At 34.5% G+C, this 21,525-nt stretch overlaps 1 protein-coding gene and 1 long non-coding RNA gene across 2 annotated transcripts; one reads left to right on the top strand and one right to left on the bottom strand.

The window, feature by feature from the left end:
• Nucleotides 1-679: 679 nt before the first annotated feature.
• On the top strand, nucleotides 680-8,989 carry LOC142357649 (uncharacterized). The gene is made up of 3 exons (XM_075409209.1): nucleotides 680-758; nucleotides 1,450-1,567; nucleotides 8,524-8,989. Exons 1-3 carry the CDS (start codon nucleotides 747-749, stop codon nucleotides 8,808-8,810), a joined length of 417 nt encoding a protein of 138 aa, XP_075265324.1. The 5' UTR covers nucleotides 680-746; the 3' UTR covers nucleotides 8,811-8,989.
• Nucleotides 8,990-17,180: 8,191 nt separating this feature from the next.
• On the bottom strand, nucleotides 17,181-20,632 carry LOC142357650 (uncharacterized). The gene is made up of 2 exons (XR_012761684.1): nucleotides 20,391-20,632; nucleotides 17,181-17,375 (listed from the first exon to the last, which is right to left on the bottom strand). It is a non-coding gene; the product is annotated as an uncharacterized LOC142357650 (long non-coding RNA).
• Between the last annotated feature and the right edge of the window lie 893 nt (nucleotides 20,633-21,525).

Raw genomic sequence — 21,525 nt, 5'->3', positions numbered from 1 at the left:
AGTGTAATCTATTATAATTCCACCCTTAATTACACTCTTTACAAAGAGTGTAAAAAGAGTGGACAAAAGAGTGTAATTAAAGTGTAATTTTTTAAAATTACACTCTTCCACTCTTTTCCCCGATAAATAACAGTGAAAACGGATTACACCCTAATCCCCGCTAATTAGGGGTGGAATAGGGGTTGAAACCTCGGTTCGGGTATATAAAAGTAGATATATATATATATATATATATATATATATATATATATATATATATATATGTAATATATATATCTATATATATATATATATATATATATATATATATATATATATGCTTGTTATTGTGTGTGTGTGTGTGTGTGTGTGTGTGTTTGTTTGTTTGTGTGTAGGGCGGGCGGGAATGGGTTTGAGTTAGTGTGGGTTGGGGTTTGGGTCTGGTTGTTTAGGAACGATGTCTAAAATAGTCCAAATTTTTTATCCGCTTGGGTTTGAATCGAGACTGGTTGATGACGCAATAAAGTTGTTGCCGATTAGGTTGAAGGCTGAGCTCCAGACGAGACTTTTACATCCGCTGCCTTCTATTTCGGTTCCAATCTCTCTTATCATTAAGTGTGCTACTATCTCGTTGACATATTTACCAAATGGACTTGACCTAAATAGGCTAATTGATTTAGAGGAAAGCCGATTACCCAGTTTTAAAACAGTCTTTGAAATTTTCAGTTGGCGATTTTAGTCTGCAAAAACAACATCAAATAGAGAAAATGGCCTCAGGAGTTGGCATTTTGTGATCCTCCTCTGAGAAAACATTTAAGAAGGAAAATTGTATTCATTTTTTTCAGTCATTTTGAAATTGAAAAAAATTACGGAAAATAAATACAAAATTAAAATTACATGCTATTAGTATCTCAGCACACACATAAAATTCAGAAAAATGTGTTTAATTTGTTAAAGTTATTTTGAATGTCGATGGGGTTATAACCCTAACTAAACAACTCGAGGTATTGTGAATAATATTACTTACAACAAAAATACAAATTTAAAACTAAGTTTTCCGTTTGTCTCTCCCCCCAAACCCCCCCCCCCCCAGTAGACTATGCAGCCCTCATTTACTGAGCATTAAATCTTAATGTAAAAACACCGCACGTACGCTTGGGGGATTGCAGATAATATGAACCCTCTAAGCTGCAGAGGGACTGAAAAGATCCAATTAAGATTATTTCACCCGCACACCAGTAGTTAAGACATAACTATGGACAATTTCATAAAAATGGTTTAAATCGAAGTTTTGTGCCCACAGGTAACAGGTAGTAAGTAAACAAAAGTTGACGGGTTGGAGTCTTGCAAGGTTGGTGGGGGGGGGGGGGGGTATAATGGGAAAGACGTGTCATTTTTTGTGTGAACATAGGGTGAATCATAACTGACGTTTGAGCATGATCACAAAATACTATTTTTCTCAATGCTCAGCTGTTATTGCTGCCTTCTGCTGTAATGTGCTTTGTCACTGTCTCCATTCTCTTCCTGTCCCTCTTCACACCCTCAACACGAGCAATGTCCGACTTGGACATTTATAACGGCATGACTGGTAGGTCAATAGTTTGTTTACTCGCACATATCGCTCAGGATCTTTAAAAAACATTCTCTTTTTACACTTTTGTAACCCTGGTTGAGATTGGCCGACGGAGAGCATCTCTGATCAGACTATCCTCGACCAAAATGACATTTGATCTGACCAGCTCAGACCGAATAGACCTCTGATCATTCATCTCCGATGTCTTCCGTTTTTGAGGTAGTCCAGTGCATGTAATTTTGAGCGCCGTAGAAACAGTGTGCGATCGTATGAATCTCATTAGAACTCGATTCGGCCTGGTACTTCAGATTCGGAAAGAAACACAATTCTTTAACTCCCGGATTAGTGCCAAAGTATATCAGCACTGAACCATGATATTTCATTTCTGTATTTTTATTATTGCCATAGTCTGATCATATCCCTTTTTGCTATGTCTAGACAAAAATAAATTAGACAAAATTTTCGATTTCTGAAGTTAATTTTCTTGTGAGTAATTTTCTTGCGAGGGATTTATTGACCAATGAGAGACAATGTTTAATTTTCAGGACACGCTTATTGCACTGAGCTTTGAATTAAATTACACTAGCTATGACATTGAGACAAATAAGATGAAGCTGCCCGACTCCCAAGTTTTGGATCACATTGCACGGTGCATGAGAGGCCTGGCCGTGAACAGTTCTTCGCGGTAGAGATCAAATATGTTACCTTTCTGAGCTGAGGTCTTTTTGTGAATTGGAACTGTCCATTTTTTATAGTCAGAAAACAAAAGTAACTTATCATAAAATCAAGATAGCAGTATCAAGATAGCACACTATGCATACACACTACAGCAAAAGTGTACAAGGCTCGGGGCGTCTCTAGCGAAGGAAGTTTTCGGGTTGTTCGGAGAAATGAATCGAGATTTCTTGGCAACATTTTGAGGTTGCGCAAGCAATCACTTATCTCGGGGGTTATAAAACATTAGATGAGCGGACACTGTTTGCTAGATGATCGAACAAGCTAAAGAACTTAGTTCGGTTGGAATCGTTGAAAGATAATGAAAAAAATGCACTATAAAAACCCCATTTTTTAACAAGATGATGTTTCTGTGCATAAAGCAAAGATTGTCAAAAAATTCTTCAAAGAAGAGGAGTTACTGGAATTGTGGGCAAATAGTGCCGATCTGAATCCAATTGAAAATTTATGGGTAATTGTGAAGCAAGAACTACGAAAATCGAGAGAAACTTTGGAAAAATTGGAAGATAAGTGGTCAAAACCTTGAATCAGATGTCCTTAAAAATTTGTCTCAAAACTTCATAAACTGTCTACCATATATATGAAAACCTAAAAGCGTAACTTCCCTTTACTAGAGAACTGGTTAGAAATCAAAATGTTGTATTATTTGATGTTTGAAGCAGCTTTTTAAAAATGTTCTTGATGTAGGTAACTTTTTGGCAATATATTGTAAGTCATATGGCAAACTGGAGACAAACTAGTTACCACATAAAGGAGAGTGCTCATAATAATTTCAACTTTTGAGTAGATTTTGGCTTCTAGATATTTTTTTATAATCAGCAGACAATTTGTTCACATACATTTTAATTCAATTGTCGTTTTGGTCAAATTACTCCAATTTGTGAGGGGTCTAAAAAGTTTACCCGTAGTATTGTAAAAAAATTTTTTTACATCTTTAGTTAGGTCAAGAAGTTAAAAAAAATTATATCTGATTTTAGTCGAGAATTAAGGAATCTCAGCGATATTTTAGCTTTGATTTTTAATCAGTCATAGTCATGCCTGCAATTATTGATAAAATCATGGTAGTTCAATCTTTTTCGGTCAACCTTTGGTTGACTCTTACAAACTTTGTTCATCATGTGGCAACCCTGGCCATTAAAGTCGACTGAACATCTTTTCATTTCTTAATATCGGTTAATCATTGTTTCTTCTTACACAGAATCGGTCGAACACAATCATCGCATAAGTCAACATCTCAACAAAATAAACATTACATTCCCTGAACCAATTTACGCTAAAACAGGGTGCCCCCCAATTAAAGTCATAAATAATAACGATAGTGAAACGATAGTGAGTTTTGATATGAACTGGAAAATATCATTCAGAAAGGTATTCATAGTTATATTGCAAGCGAATGCAATTTGCTGAAGGTCTTTGGAAAGAATTATCCAGTCACAATCTGGACCAGTTTATATCAAATTTTTAAAGCATTCAGAAATATAAGTACCGTTTTGTTTCCGTTTGTGTCCCTGCTACGTTATGCAGTCCCTTCTCACACATTTTAGTAAAATTGTATGTAAAAATATCAGTTATGCGCTTGGGGCGCAGAAAAAGCATCAACTATCCGAGGCACACTCCGAAGTATTTTAGTCCCTACTCGCTGATCTGAAATTCCACCTATTGAAATCAACAGTTTTCTTTGGCGTGCCAAAGTTGAGATACAAAAGTTTCTCGCATTTTTTTTCTGTTTACGTGTCCCTTTTCGTAATTGAATAGAGACAGATTTTCAGCAATTCTTACCGGAATATCACCTCTTATAATGTTTTCTTCCCGAACAATCAGGCTTATTTCGAAGCTGCATTATTATAATATTTATTTTTTGTGATTTTCGTAGAGATTTTTCTCCAACCTAAAATAGAAGGAATCACGAATACACGCTTGAGCCGTCAAAATATATTCACAAAAAAAATTGTCTTTTTTCTTGCACTCCCAATTTAAATGGGAGCTTTAATGCAAAAACCATGCGCATTTGCCAGATTCTAAAATAAAAAACTATTATGCAATGAAAATTGTTTTGTAACTTGGTGACACGTAAGGTACTGCCACATACGAAAAAAAAACAAAAATATAAAATTTTAAACTTCTGTTATTTTGGTATTTTTGAAACGACAATATCCTTTTTTGCAGAAAATCATCAACTCCATGAACTCGTCATCAAACTATTTTTGCAGCCTGCATCTCTAAAAAAAGCAAACAATTGATCAGACCAATCAGCTAAAATTGTTTGAGGTCTCAAAAGTAAGACATCAACTATTCATTTAATGAAACCCAAATCGCAAAGAACTGCCCAGCACTTCCTTAGCGCTACAAATAATGCCGAGCAAAGTCTTAGCCTTATATGTTGCGTGAAATTTTGAATAAAAAGTATTCTAATTATAAATAGTTAGGACATCAAACTGCTGTCTTGAATTTTTCTTCACCAGCAAACTTGAAATCTGTTTTTTTTCACTTTTTGAACTATTTTTTGACACGTTGTTGGTGTGTTGATAACATTCGTTCATTGTTTATTTGCGAAATAAATTTTTATGCTATGTATATTCCAACCACGTTCTTATTGTTTCTCACTTGGAGTTTGGTATATGCATCTTGAACTGTTTCCTCAAAAATATTCACACGTTTAAAGTATTTTCATGAATTTTGCAACAAGCCCAGTCCACAGATTCCCGGATATCTTAATAAGTTCCCGGAAAATTTCTCGGCAAGACCCAGGAAAAACAGAGGAAAGACCCGGGAAACTTACCGGGAAACTTTCCAGTGTTCGTAAGATATGCAAAAATTGAGTAAGATCCCGGCAGGGTTTCCGGGAACACGTGTTTCCTGGCAGGGAAACCGGGAAAAAAGCGGGAAACTTACCAGGAAACTAAGGTTTTTCCTGCATCTTATCAGGGTTTCAGGGGGTTTCGGGTTTCCAGTGGGAAACTTACCAGGAGAACCCAAGGTTTTCCCCTGCATCTTATCAGGGTTTCAGGGGGATATAAGATTCCCAACAGGAAAACCCGGGGAAAAACCCAGATCTTATCAGCGTTCTCGGGAAAAATCGGATTCCCCACAGATAAGCAGGGAAAAAACGAATCTCATCAGGGTTCACTTTGGACAACTCTCTGAGCTGAACACAAAGACCTATTTTTAAAATTACTTATTTGAAATAATCGTGAATTTCCGTACGAAAACCTTACTTTTATAAACCAGACCGAAGACGTCCCCAACATGAGATGCACAAAAGCCCAGCGGGGGGAAACCGACCAACCGGCGTCTCAACGGGGCAGGGGGAGGGGGGGGGGGGTGGTGCACCTCATGCGCACCCGAGGCCCTCACCTTAGAAAAATCGCATTATTTGAAAATAAACAAATATTTTACATATCGATTTACCATGTTGTGCAAAAGACAAGATACCAAAATAATTGCTTCAAACTTTGTTTGGGAGCTACTACGTTTCTATGACTGCTTCACACCCATTGCCCACTCCACAAGATGAAAATGTCCGAAACATCTTTAAAAATTCTTTAGTTCGAAAAAAAAATAAAATTGAAACTACTTTGCTGAGCATTTTTTGCAAAAACCATACCGTATTTGTTAACCAGCCTAATCTATACCGGGAAAAGATAAGATTCGCTAAAATTCCCGGGTTTACCGGAAGGAATTCCGGGATTCGGTGCACGGAGAGGTGAAATGTAGTGATCAAAAATCTTCTCAATGAAACACTGAAGACTAGTAACATTGCAATTCAGTTGAGAAAAAATAGCAGAACTGAACTCATATTAACAAAACAAACCCCAAAACCCGGATAATTTTTTTAAAAAAATTCTGGAAGATAAATGTTTTGATGAAACCATTAACTTGAAGATGACAAAACCAATCGCAAAACTGAAAACGAATGTTCACAAGGTGATAAAAAAAGTTTAAAAAAGAAGCATTAGAAGCTAAAATTAGAATCATCAACATTATAGCATATAGAATTGAACGTTTTGTAGCATCAGTAACTTTCTCCTCTTGTTTCTTTTTTAAAACAAACGAAAGATCTTAAATACGCTACAGAACTGTTTTTAGCCTAAAATTTTATTTTGAAATAATGTTTTTTCTTAAAAGCAATTCAAGTGCCTCTTTTTTGTGAGCAGCCATTTCGCTCAATTTATATCGGTTTTGTTTCCAGTTCAAGTTCAAGTCAAACACTGGTATCAGCATTCAGTTTTAGGGACAAAATTGAGACAGTCAAGACAAGAGAATGTCATTTTGAACACAAAAGATGGTTCTTTAAATAATAGGTTAGATTTTGTATCTTAATTTATCAACAATTTGACCATTTTTTCTGTCTTTTCTGCAAGAGAACAGTTGAAATACTTTTGTACAATTGACAACCAGGAGTTCACAACTATTACAGCTGAAGTTGAAATTAGATTTTAAAATCGGAAACCGAATATCTATCTAATGTAACAATCGTCACTGAACAGTTTTCATTTTTTAATGCTGCTTCGTTTTTTTGCATTAACATTAACATACAGCTATAATCCAGTTGTCAGAAAACGGATTAAAACTAGAAGCAGATACAAATTTTCAATTTTCTGATTCGCTCCATTATTTTTGGCCTGCAAAATAAATGTTAACAGATCACCGACATCTGATTGAACGCAAACTTAGGGCTTCAGAGAAGGTTAAGTTCCAAATGTTCAAACTCATGGTGTCTGCAAGGCATTGCAAGGATCAAGGATGTCTAATAATTACGGCAAAAGTAATGAGAGAACATCACTTTTAATTGCTTATTTGCAGAGAAATTTACTTTTTAATTTTATAAAGAAAGTTCTCTTCTAAAAAATGGTTTTCTCGCCTTTATTGGTGACAGTTTTTGAGTAAAATAAAAAACTAATTAGCTACGAACAGACAAACCCTGTTCACGGTTAGCCGAATTTTCTGTACTTTTACATATTGTTTCTTTTTAGGTAAATCCAAATATATTGAAAAACGTTTTGATATAGCGCAGGGAGCAAAAATGGCATACATCCATGAATGCAGCTACAATTTATTTGAAATAAGGAAAACCTAATAGACCTATTAGTGCAACTTTAATTTAGGCAAGTCATGAGAATCACTGATTTTTGCTCGGCACTTTTATCTGTATAATTGAAGGAAAAAAATGTTAGCAGGATATCAACATGTTACAAAATTAGCAAAATTGTAATTTACCTTGAAGGGGAACACTTTGAGAAACTGGTAGCTGAGAAACCAAATCATTTAGATAGATCACCAGGAGGAACAAATGACACGACAGGGCAAAAATAATGAAATTGGGGGCAAAATGAGACTGAGATGCCTAAAAATTTTCAAATTTTTGCAAAAATAGGAAACTCAAAAACAATCACACAAAAGATTCTGGCCTTGGTGATCGTTTTGATGATAGCAATAAAATCTTTTTGGCGTTTCTGAGGGGCTTAGTTTAGTTTTTTATGACCTGTTCTCAAATTTTTGAAGGCTTGAATAACTAAAACCCGGGCCTAAATGTCACCGCCATTTAACGCAAAATTATGGGTGAAAGTGGTGAACTTACATTAATTCACCACTTGGAAAAAAGAGTTAAAATTGTGTGCGATCAGCAGTGAATGCGGTGAAGTTAACGGGGAGTAAGGGAGGAATTGTTATATTTAAGACCCCCTAAAACTACCCCTTAATCTTACGTCTTTTTGACATTTTTTTCTAAGCGGTGAATTTATGTTATTTCACTACTAGAGTAAGTGGTGAACGTACAGAAAATTAACACATTTCACCGCTGAAGTATATAATTTCACCGCTAAAAATTGCAAATCTTACGAAAATTCACCGCGCATGTTTCACAGAAAGTGGAGTGAATTTAATTTATATTCAAAACAATAATACTGGCTGTTAGTGAGAGATGGCACAGTGTATGAAGAAGTGGATGACATGCAGGAGGTGAGAGGTTCGAATCCTTGTAAGGGCGGTGAAATGCAGTGTGACTCACCGCTCATTATAGCGGGGAAATTATATAATTTCACCGCATTTCCCCGGAAAATTATGTACGAAATTTGCGGTGAAAACAACAACTTTTCACCGCTTATCTTACATATTTTTCCAATTTTTCCTCGACCCGGGAAATCAAATTATGAGGTTCAAAGTTCTTATAAGAGGTGCTATTCAAATGAAGGAAAACAAAACACACATTTTAAGCTGAGATATTCCATTTTGTTCAGGTGTGTTTGGGAAGAGATCTGACACGCAAATCAGCTTCAGAGAACCAAGTTTAAATGCTGCAGATATTTTCAGCCAATCAGCACTTAGGTCAGCCGAAGAGAGAATTGGTGAACGTAACCTCATATCAGCATCATCAGCCAGGGAAATACTGCAGTCACTAAAACGAAGGTCAGCAATGGCCAAAATTGAAAGGGCTCTTTCAGCCGAGTCCGGATTGTACGTGAACAGCTTCCCGAGGCAACGATTTACAAGAAGTGCTCAGCTTTATAACAATGGCCTCTACTGATCATGAGAGCTGAGATTGATGTATATTTTTCTTCTGAATATCTATTTTTGCCCCTCGTGCAAAAATTTTGAAAAAATAACTCAAAATGTCTGGGTTAAAATTTGTGAAATTAAATTTCATCATGAAAGTCAATGAAAAAAAAAATATTTGGACAGTTAATTCTACTTTTTTAGTTGTCATCTTTTATTTGCATGAACCAATTGGATAGTGTCAATCCAATTCTGAAATTTTATTTTAAAACTTACAACACTTATAAAACTTTTTCAGACTTATAATATATTTACAAGCGTAAATTCCGCTAACGTATTACAGTGATGAGTATTTAAGTTTGACCATTTATTAATAACGACTTTTTCAGCTGTTTGAACAAATGTGAAACGAAAAGGAGCATCCGAAACAAAAAAACATAGCAGGACAAGTCCTGACGTACAATTCAAAGAATTTTCATTGACTAAACAAAAAACTAGACCTGGAATGAACTATGAATGGACTGGGAAAACCATTTAGAAAAAAATCCGATCCAAAAAATTGAAAAAATAGTAAAAAGCAAAGTGAAATTACCGCATGTGACCAAAAAACCTCTAGCGAGAAAGCGAATTTTTGTTCAAACGCCGTTTTCTCACTCTACTTTAAAATTAGAGCGAAAAAAAATTCACGCCGCAAAACCACTCGCTTTTTCGCTCCACTTTTGTTTCAAAATCACCATTCCAATTTGACTTCAAAAATAATGAAAATGTGTGAACAGATCTTAAAAAAAAGACAGTGCCCCAATACAATTCAAATTCTTTGAATTGTAAAAACATATGCGGAAGAATTTCGGAAACAACTCGGTGCCGTAATCGCCAAAAACCTGTTTTTTTTCAAAAACCTAGTATCCGATGACAGTAAGCTTCAAAGAAGAGGAAGTATCATTCTGTGTTGGAATAACAACATGAAACTCAGCTAAAAAATAAATCAACCCAAAAGCATTCCGAGATTTCATTTGAATTTTTAAATTGTACAGGAAAACCGGAATATATTATGCAATACAAGCACACAAACAACACCTGTAAACACCCGTAAAGCATACAAACAACAGAAATTACCGTAAAAATTGGCAGAAATTGAAAAAAATGGACATCAATTTCTTTTGTCAAAATTCAAATAAAAACTGCTTTGTACCAAAGAACCTAAATTAATTTGTAAAATAAAGTGTCGATGAGCATTAAGCTTAAAGCAATAAAATTTTACAAGGGGACAAAAAGTGCTATAAAAGCCTTAAAACCAGAAAAATAGTTAGAATAATTTGAAATAATCGTAAAACTCCCTTAAATTAAATAACTTCCAAGCTCTATCAATAGAACTTGAATATGTAACTCAATTCTGCATACAAAACCCTGTTGCCATAAGAACTTTAAAAAAACAACTTGAAAAACCGCCCGTGAACGAAAAGTTCGATCGCTTAGAAAAACAATTCTTACACATGCATTCTTCACCCTGAAACCACTCTCACTTCTCTACTCTTCGAATTAGATAACCGAAATAATTTTTCCAAAATTTATTCTTCTGAATTTCCGTTTTTCTTACGCGCTCATTTATCCAGAGAAAAACATAGCCAAAAATCTCCGGATACGCCTTGAAATTGAAAATTGACCACCCTGACCGAAATTATGGACATCCCAAACGAAAATACTAAAAATTTTGAGAAAAAACAGTAGAAAAATTAACGATGGAAAAGTATCTCCCGTCAAAAACTGATACAGCATCCGATAGTTTTTAAGCATATTGTGACTCAAACAAAAATGCTGGCACAAACTGTTGCAACCCAATGAGTTTTTATTGAACAAACGATTACCAGTTGACAGAAAAAACAAACAAATAGTTCATAATAAAAAGAAACAAGGAACAAATAATCAAATGAAGGAAAACGTTAAAAAAATTCTCTGCAAATTTTGAGTTTCTTTAGCAATATGATAGAAAAAAACATAAACTTCTACCTCAAATTCGTTCACTGGGGTAAGCAGTTCATTGCTGCTTCCTTAACGACCCAAAAGATGACAAAAACATATCAAACAAAAAAAAACAAAGAGAGAAACCGAAAAAAAAGATAATTGCAACCACTATTTCACGGCAAATTGCCCAGTCTAGCCCTCAATGACACCTTTTAGGAGCAAAACTTATCCAGCTCTATACTAAAAAACTGAACAGGAAAAACATAACAAGAAGCTTAAAATCAGAAGAAACCAGCTAAAAATATAAAACAAAAGAAAACCAACAAAAAATTGCTTGAAATCACTCATTAATGTTTCTGTAGAAAAGCTCAAAATCATTGCGTATTACAGCGGCAGGCAATCACAACAAATAAATTGAACCATAGAACTGCTCTAAACGGAATAAACTTGACAAACAATAAAGAAAAACTGCTGAAAAAGCGTCCAACATGCCGCAATGATAAAAACAGCTCAAATTTGGATCTGAAACTTTAAAACAGTTCCAGACGGACTATAAATAGTTTGGGCAAACGATAAAAAACACCCATAGCTGAAAAATGGATTTTAAACGAGAAGATGCTTCGAAAATGCCGCACGTAATAAAAAAACTTGCTCAACAAAATCTTTTTTCATATTTACTTGTCTCGTTCTCTTCCCAAAAATGCCCATGATAAAAACAATTCTGTCTTCTCTCTGTTCTGCAGCAATTGAACCTAAACATTTATTTTGTGTTCAAGCGTTTTGCTGTTTTAAATACATACGCTGTTTCCAAGATATTCTTCTTCGAATAAAAAAACTAGAAACATCACTCCTCTTGAAATCGTAAAAACTTCAGAATTAGAATACAAAAACCGAATGAAGCAAAATAATCATTAGAAAAACCATAGTTCAAAGAGCAGTAGGAGACCAACAACGCTTTTTAATTTACTAATAAATGGAGGTATGAAAATTTCATAGGGCTTTTTTATCAAAGTTTCCATCTTGAAAAAAAGCTGACGCCCATAACAGTTTACGCCTTTAATTGAAAAAAAAAGGATTTTAAACGCGAAAGTGCTTAGAAAATGCCGCATGTAATAAAAAAGTTGCTGAACAAAATCATTTTCCATACCTACTTGTCTCGTTCTCTTCCCAAAAATGCCCATGATAAAAACAATTCTGTCTTCTCTCTGCTCTGCAGCAAGTGGACCCAAACATTTGTTTTGTTTTCAAGCATTTTGCTTTTTTGAATACACTCGCTGTTTCCAAGATACTCTTCACTCGAAACATCAATCCTCTCCGAATCGTAAAATCTTCAGAATTAGAATAGAAAACTGAATGTAGCAAAGTAATCAGTACAAAAACCACAGCCCAAAGAGCAACAGGAGAGCAATAACGCTTATTAATTTACTAATAAAGGAACGTAAAAAAGTTTCATTGAGCTTTCTTGTCAAATTTTCAAAACAAATGTCCACATGTGTTCATGCCAAGCCTTTTACCTAAACAAAAGAGCTCAATGCCAAATCAACCGGTAAAGTTAGTATAGCATGACCAGCAATTTTTTATGCAACATTCAATTGAGACCAAGTTGATTTGTTCATTTTTGTCAACATACTTTTTTGATAGCTATTATTGGTACATGAAGAAAACTCAAACATGAAGAGAAACTAGAGCTCAAACTCAAGCTTCCTCACTATCAGCAATACAATAAATCAATTTATGAGCGACTTACACAAATCATTACAAAAAAGGATAAGATTCCATACAACTAGTTTGCAAATGGACGTGCTGTTGATAGCAAATATTCAAAAATTTATATGTTCGAATTCTATTATATAACAAACTTTCTATGAGAGAAGATCTACACTGCAAAATAGACGATATGGCAAAACGTATTTTTTATGTCGACATTTTTATCTACAGCCATTCAAAGTTGCGGTTTTGACATGCAGAATGACGTGTCCATCAGCACAAAATTAGTTTGAAAAAGTACCTAAGATCAGCTCAAAAAGTTAGTTTTTTTTCTATAAAATTACATAGAGTGCAAATTGAAGTGCGTACTTTAATCATTTGTTATCAAGTTATGTTTGTTTAGATCATTTCGATGATCGGACAGATCAATTCATTTTGACTCTTTGAAAGGAGAAATTACCAACATTCTCCATCTTTCTTACTGAGGAAAAAAGTCCCCAAGTAAACAAATTTCTGTACAAGAAGACAGAACCAGATTTTTTTGCTGGTTACACCATAGTCAAATATAGCTCGAGCATTAGCATAATTGAACCAATTAAGAAACACGTTTTTGGTTATCAACATTATTTTTCTTGGATGTTTATCTTGTAAGATTCCATTTCAAACAATTGCAAACTCACCATAGTCATAAACATTTTACGGCGCTACAACTGTTGCGGAAAAGTTAGTCCTATATTGGGTTTATAATTTGAATTTTTACCAAAACTCTAGAAATAGTAGATTGTTTTAACTAGGAATTGTTTTTTTTTATTCTGAGTGCATCAAGTTTGTAGGACACCTTGTAGGACAAGTTTTGGGACAAATTGAGTATCAATTAACGCAACGGTATTTTACAGAATGTCGGACAATACAGTTCACAAACTTTAACTGCAAAAACGTCATATCCGAACAGATTTGAAACCACCGAAGCGAATTGGGTGAATAAAGCTTTCCTTGTTTTCGATAGGAGAGCAGCCGTTACAACATGCTAGGCAACCCTTCACAATAAATATCCTTACAAAGCATAAACCATCTATTTTCTATAAAAACCAATCAAGAACAAAACACAAGCAATGCGTGCAAAATGTGTTCCATCTTTCGAAAAAGTTCAAAATGTGTTAGTTTGATATTCAAATCCCTTAACATACATATCAAACTTTGGGCAGGTAGAAGAGATTTACGGGCTATCAAAAAGGTGACGACTGATTATATTATGTGAAAAATTAAGGGCCCCGAGTAGAATATTAATTTTTTCTCCATGAATAACAGTACTGAGTCATGTGTAACAACGCTTATACAAAGATGAAAAACTAATTTTGGCTACGCACGGATTCAAATGGCCAACTGCAACAGCCGATTTCACCGATTCGATTAAAGGGCAATTCTACAATTACCTTGACTGATATCAAATGTGCAACTTCTTTATTTGCCAAAAAAAACAAAAAATTTTAAAAATAAAGGTGTTCGTTTAATATAAAAGTTTTATTTATAGTGTACTCCAAATTTTAAACATAATCGACTAACGCCGGGCGAATTGCTCTCAAACGACCGGCGAGCGGTTGGCTCCGTCAACAGCTAGCCACGGTTTAGTGACCTAAAGGCACTACCTCTTTATCCCGTTTCTGAAGACATAAGTCAAATGGGTCAGACGAAAAATCGGCCAAGTGAAAAATTGCATAAGACAAACAGGATTAATATTTTTGGCACAATTTGCTTTTGAGAGCAATTAACAATGGTTTCCTAAAAAATGCCTGTTAGATCATTTATGACATAACATATTTCAACTATAACTCGTTGATAATGAGGATCAGAGATGATGACATTACGCTACATAACAGCAGCTGAAGTGCGGCATAAACAAAGAGAGAGAAAGAGAGAGAAAGAGAGAGAGAGAGAGAGAGAGAGAGAGAAAACGTGAACGAGAAAGAGAAGGAAAAGCACCCCAACCGAAAGAGAGAGAACGAGACAAGAATATCTTCCATGATTGGATTCGACACTGCAACTTCTAATTTTTTAACCTTGTTAAAAAATAAATCATTTAGAAAATGACTGAAAAACGCAAAATTAAATAAAACTATTCAACTTCGCATTAAAAAGTTCAAAACCACTTTTTGTCTCGAAGGTTCTGACTAGTAACTCATCTGTGAGACTTGAAAAAAATTGTTGGCCAGTAATGGTCGTTAAACTCAGAAAAGGACAAAAATATTAAAAATTTAGGAAAAATTTGCGAATTTAAACGAAATTTTTCAAAAATTCAAGACAGTAATATCTTAAGAAATTCATTGTCTCAAAAGACTATCCTGTATCCCTGTTTCAAGCCTCAAATAGTTTCACAGGCTCATAAAGATCCATACCGTCGGAACATAAAAATTTTCCAGAAACTTGAATAGTTTAAATTTTATGCAAAAATTACTAAAACTGGAGTCATAAAAATGTTGATAGCCATCCCATTAACTCTGAAAATTTGCATAAAAGACAAACAGGATTAACATATTTGCTACAGACTGCTTCTGAGAGCAATTAACAATGATTTCCTAAAAGTGCCTGCTAGATCATTTATGATAAACAAACATTTCAACTAGAACTCCTTGATAAAGAGCATCAGAGATGGTGACATTACGCCTCATAACAGCAGCTGAAGTGCGAAATCAACAAAGAGAGAGAGAGAGAGAGAGAGAGAGAGAGAGAAAGAGAAAGAGAAAACGTGAACGAGAAAGAGAAAGAAAAGCACACCAACCGAAAGAGAAAGAAGGAGACAGCAATATCTTCCATGATTGGATTTGATACTGCAACTTCTAATTTTCTAATCTTGGTAATAAATAAATCATATAGAGAAAAACTGAAAAAGGCAAAGTTAAAAAAAAGATTTGAACTCCGCAACAAAAAAATCAAAACCATTTTTTGTCTCCAAAGTTCTGTCAAGTAACCCATCTCCGTGACTTGAAAAGTTTCGTTGGCCAGTAATGATCGTTAAACTCAGAAAAGGACAAAAAAATGAAAAAAAAATTGAACAAATTTTAACAAAATCTTGCTAAAATTCAAGACATTAATATTTTAAGAACCATTTCATTGTCTTGAGAGACTATCGAGTATCGCCATTTCAAGTATCGCTCCATCTTGAAATAGTTTCACTGGCTCAAAGATCCATACGCTTGGAACATAAAAATTTTCCAAAAGTTTGAAAAGTTTAATTTTTATTACTTTAAAACTAAAAGTTTTAAAGTTTTCAAATATTACTAAAACTGGAGTCAGAAAAAATGTTTTTTTTCACAATCCCATTAACAATAGAAACTATGCAACTGCTTAGTATCAAACCTTGGAGGAGGTCCCAGGGCCTCTGTTTACGGAAAAAAATTCAAAAACACGGAAAAATTGCAAAAACTTTAAAAAATTGCTAAAATTAGTTATATTAAATTCTTTAAGAACATTCCATTACATATAAAAACTATGCAGTACCATATTATGAAACCCTAGAGGAAGTTCCATGTCCCTTGAGGCTAAAAAAACCAAACAAGGGACAATATGCAAGAAACTTCCAAGTTTTACAAAAAAAAATTGCGAAAACTTTTAATATTAAAAAGTTGAAAACTAACCCATGACAAACAAAAAATTTCCAGTAAATTATTATCAAAACCTAATGGAGGTTTTCTGACCCTTGAGGCTCAAAAAATCTGAATATTGACTATAAATGTCAAAAAATTGGAAAAAAATGGAAAAAATATCAAAAATATGCTATATTTCGTGTTGTTAAAATCTTGCAAGACATTCTAATTAAACTAGAAATTATTCAATCACCGATTTTCAAACCCTAGAGGAGGCTCCTTGGCTCATGAGGCTGAACAATTCTAAAAAAACTACATATTAATTCAAAAAAAAACTTGAAAAAAAAGCAAGCTTTATCAAAAAAATGCTGAAATTTGAGAAATTAAAAAGTTGAAAAACTATTCCTGGCCGTTAAAAAAATGTCAGTAACATATTATTGAACCCCTTAGGATGTTTTCTGGCCCCTGGGTCTGGAAAGACCTAAACAAGGACATAAGTAACGAAAAATTTGAAAAAAAATTTCACGTTTTGTCAAAAAACTGCTAACATTCGTGATGTTAAAAGGTTGAAACCATTCCATTACAACTAGAAACATTGCAGTAACCTAATATCGAACCCTAGAGGAGCTTCTTTGACACCTAGTAATGATAAAATTCAAAAAATGTCAAAAATTCTCAAAAAGCTTGAAAAAATATCAAAATAGTTAAAATTTGCCTTATTATCAAGCGGTTGTTCGTCAGTAGCTAGCGACGGGGGGGGAGGGGGTCACTGGGGTTTGGTTGGGGGCGGGGGCATCAATGGGGCGGGGGGCATTAGCGCGGTGGGGGGAGCGGTGGGGCAATAGGGGGGTGGTCAACAGTGGGGTGTCTTCAACCTCTAAGAACCGCCCTTCACACCATAAGTATAAGTATAAGTCTCCAAAACAGTTTGAGCTGAAACAGAGTTGAAAGGCTCTAAGAGCACTTAATGCCCGCTGGGCGCTACCTGTTTATCCCGTTTTTGAGTACGAAAAGTCAAAAGTGTCAGACGAAAACCGGTCAAGCGGAAAATCGCATTAAAAAAGCCCGACAGGACTAATATAATTGCTACAAACTTCGTTTGAGAGCAATTAAAATCATTCAAAAGAGACGTATTGCGGTCAGTTTGAAAATGTAAAATAAAAAACTTGAAATACAAATCCGCTTAGTTTCCCACTAAGTTGACCTTGGTTGCGTTTTATTTTGCAGCAGATCATGCATTTCTTCTGTGAATAAAATGAGAGTAAAGTTCACTCAGACAAGACAAAATCCATTTATACTGCATCTTCCATTGCTTTTCATGCATGGCACAGGCTCGTTTTTGAAGTCTAAATCAAATCATTTCTTTTTCCCCGTTCTGTGTTTCCCCAGCTTGAAGTTCCAGAGTCAAACAAATTCTGATCAATGATTTTTTTTGGTAAAAAAGGCATAGCTTTTATGAACTGATCGATTGAAGAAAACGATTAGGAAAATAAATCTAATCAAAGATGGTTTTGGAGACACCAAAGTTAAACAATTTGTTGGTGACCCTAGTCGAACTCAGATAGCAGTCGGTATCAGATTAGAGAAGCACAATTGTTTGATCAGAGAGGTTTTGGCTCTGGAACGGTCTGATTGGAGGGCATAGTCTGGAAAATATCAGCAATTAGCTGATTTTAACGTGTAAAACTTGCGCTTCTCACTGTTTTTTGTGCCCATATTTTAGGAAAAAAGTTTTAAGCGGAAGCTGAAAGCATTGTCAGTTGAAACTATTGGTCATTTTTTTAGTGTGGAATCTAGTGACTTTTGTCGTGGATATTAGCTACTAATTATTGTCCATTACGAAATATTTTCCCAAGTTTGTACGCTAGGCCCAAAAACACGCATTGTAAAAAGTGAGTGGAAACAAATTTGAGCTAAATTCGTGAACCACACACACTCACAATTCAATCTCAAAACACGGTTCAAAATACGGGACATAATTGAGCATATATGTGCAATTTTTTCCACACTGGCCACCTAATGTCAACGTGGGCCTTCTAGGTTCCAGTGTGGATATCCAAAACATTTGAATTCATTTTTAATTTAATTTTGCTCTACGTTACTGCTGTTTTGTAATCTTGCTTCAATATTATAACTCTGCTTTTCTACTGTTTTTTTTGACAAATCAGTTTTAGCCGCATTTATGACCAGTTAAAACTATAAAACTTGATCATTAAAAATCACAAAGATACGAATAAAATTACAAAGCAAGGTACTCAATGAACCCGATGAAAAATATCATACTAGTTAAAAGAATGCTTGATGGAAGACCCAAACAAAAACTATCGGTATGTTTGGATGAAAAAGAGTTGCTTAAAAAAACTCAAAAATCATAGCTAAGAAGTAATTGTGTTGTAATTAATACCAAACAATTTTCCTAGCTGAAAGCAACCCATTGATGATAATATGACCAATAAAAACTCTTAATGAACATTTGGGACCAAGCAGAGAACAAACACACAAAGTTCTTAAATTTTTGATTTAAAAATATAGTCAAATATGTAAATATAACTCCCTGATTCCAAAGAGAAAATATGGCGACAATGGGCAATGGGTAATGACTTCAAGCCTTTGAGGCCCAAAAAGAGTGTTTGCGAAAAAAGGTTAGGGAATGTTCGCTCAAGAAATAACATTTTCAAAGCCTATTCCTTACTGGCCAACGCTCCCATTAAACTAATATAAAGGCCAATAGAAACCTTGGTGGACATACTAGAAAATGAGTCGAAGAAAACATTTTTAAAGGCTATGGTTCAGCAAACATTTTTTTAATCAAAACAACACAAACAATCTTATTAACTGTTTCAAATATCGTTAAAGAGTAATTAAAAGCTTGCCAGTCAAAAAAATTACCTGGTTTATGCTGCTCATTGTAGTGTTTTCAATATCAAAATTCTAGAGCTAAATTCTGCATAATAAAACACAACTACAGAAAATTTTGGATCATTTATTTCATGAGACACCACAAGTAATGAAAAAAGACACTTGTGTCCCTCAATGAATTGAAGGAACTAAAATAAGCAGCTAAATAAGATAGACAGATTGACCACCAGCCCCTTAATAGACCACTAGACTTTTTGATTAGATTTTGACTGCCTTTTTTATGAGAAACATACACCTAATGCAGCTTTTTCAAAATAATATTCAAAATCAAAAAGTCTTTAAAACTCAGGAATCAGGGCATATACGTTTGGCACTACTTAGATGTACACTAATGACTTTTAAAAACTAAATGTTCGCAAAATTTGAAGTTCATTGATTAGGTTTAGAAGTCATATTTTGGAATGAAGTAGGTCACGCAATTGACCTAAAATCAGAACAAATGACGTCACGCCCACAAATTTCAACTGTAAAGCAGGAGAAATTACTATAATTGAAAAAGTCAATTCCATGAAGTCAGGTTGCAAGAGTCATCGAGGGAGGCGACGAATTAAAAAAAGCATAGCACGACAAGTCCTGACATAAAATTAAAAGAATTTTTATTGCTTAAACGAAAAACTAGACCTAGAACGGACTATGAGTGAATTGGGAAATCCATTTCTAAAAAATCGGATCAAAAAATATAAAAAAAACAGAAAATCAATGTCAAAATGCCGCATATGAACAAAAAAACCAATAGTGAAAATGGAATTTTGGTTCAAACAAAAAGTAGGTTTAAAATAAACTATGAATGGATTGGGAAAACCATCCAGAAAAAAATAAATCCAAAAAATCGACAAAACAGTTAAAATCAAAGTGAAATTGCCGCATTTGAACAAAACACCACTAGTGAGAAAGCGATTTTTTGTTCAACCACCTTTTTCTCACTCTACTTTAAAATTACAGCAAAAAATTTCACGACGTAAAACTGCTCGCTTTTTCGCTCCACTTCCTGTTTCGGCGTGACCAAAATCACTACTCAAATTTGACTTCAAAAATCATGAAAACTTGTGAACAGTTCTTAAAAAAATAGACAACGCTCCAATACAATTCAAATTCTTCGAAATTAAAAAAAAAACACGATGTCCCCAATAATAGCCGCTATCGCTTCGCGGCTATTAATGAGCCAAACATAACTACGTTTCTGTAACTGATTAGGCCCTTTACTAAAACATAATTTGATATAAACATGTTTTTGGCCCCTAATTTATCAAAACCACTTTTTTGAACGCACCGGAACTTATAACAAGCCAAAGTCTGGATCATAGGCAGTTTTGTCTTTTTTTTTGTTTCGGTCTATTTTTAAGTCATTTTGAACGAGGTCCTCAATCTGGTCGGTCGATCATTTTCTAACTGAAGGGAACGTTTCGATGTAAGTTTTTTTTGAGAAATATTATTATATTCACCTTGATAATTATTTACAACACAATATGGTATAATCGCCTCCAGCTTTCACAGCAGCCTGTTTGTCGTGACCACCTGATTCTGACTTTTTCCCTGATGCAGTGTCCTTTCCCTCCTCTGATGTTTCCTTACAATCCACAGCCACTATTTCCTCCTGTTCCACGCTTTCACTTTTACTCTTGTTCACTGAGAAACAGTTGCAACTGCTCCCAATACCACCTCCACGATTGACAGATGTGCTCGTTTTCCTATAAAAAATGAAATGCACCATTCGCAATGATTTGACAATTTGTCTTAACTTGTGAATGTCTAATAGTCGATCAGTACCCGATTTGTTATGGAAATATGACAAAACATCTTCTGGCAAAGTCATGGAAATGTGATCTGACAAAACATCTTGGGGAGGGGGGTCATTCCGGGCTGTTAAATAAAAAATTCTTTCAATGAACTTTTCCCCTGTATTTGTGGTCAGTATTTAAAAACAAATAAGAACAATAAAGCATGCACTTCGAAGCATCCGATCATAAATCTGATATTTCAAATCATGAAGCATATCGTAGAATAATCGGAAAATTTCCGATTGCATTTAATGCCAGCTGATGAATTTAAGTTTACGAATCAAAGATGTCAGCTCGCGGATCGAAGATTCGAGTTTATGTGTTGAAGTTGTTTATGGATTGAAAGTGTCAGGTTATGAATTGAAGGCATCAGCTTATCGATTGAAGATGCTAAGGTAGTGGAATGAAAATGGTAGTTTTAGTGACACAACCCAGTGAATCGCAATTTGATACACCTAGATAGATAAGAAACACACAATAAAATTACAAATTTTGCTAAGAAAATATTACCAAGAAAAATTAGCCATGCAAACATCAAGATTGGTACGAAATTCGAGATCTTTGCATGGACATCAAGAAACAAGATCTTAGTAAAATAACCAAGAAAAATTAAATGGTGTATAAACTATAAAGCAACTTTAAAAAAGATTTACCATAATATCATAGGATTCAGCACAAATTATGTAGATTTAAAGAGAATAATCAATAACTGTGGGGAAATTCAGTTTCTGTTAGTTTAATTGACAACAACTGAGCAAATTTTCTTTAGCATATCGAAATGTTTCAAGTGGAGGCAAGC

Source organism: Convolutriloba macropyga, unplaced genomic scaffold (genome assembly GCF_964194025.1).
Source record: "Convolutriloba macropyga unplaced genomic scaffold, txConMacr16.3 SCAFFOLD_4066, whole genome shotgun sequence".
NCBI classification, from domain to species: Eukaryota; Metazoa; Xenacoelomorpha; order Acoela; family Convolutidae; genus Convolutriloba; species Convolutriloba macropyga.
Note: the sequence above shows the minus strand (reverse complement) of the source record. Positions and strands in the feature narration are given on the sequence as shown.

Coding starts and splice junctions, on each gene's coding strand:
- LOC142357649 (XM_075409209.1), top strand. Junction 1,568..8,523: donor CATTTATAACGGCATGACTG/GTAGGTCAATAG, acceptor CATTTTGTTCAG/GTGTGTTTGGGAAGAGATCT.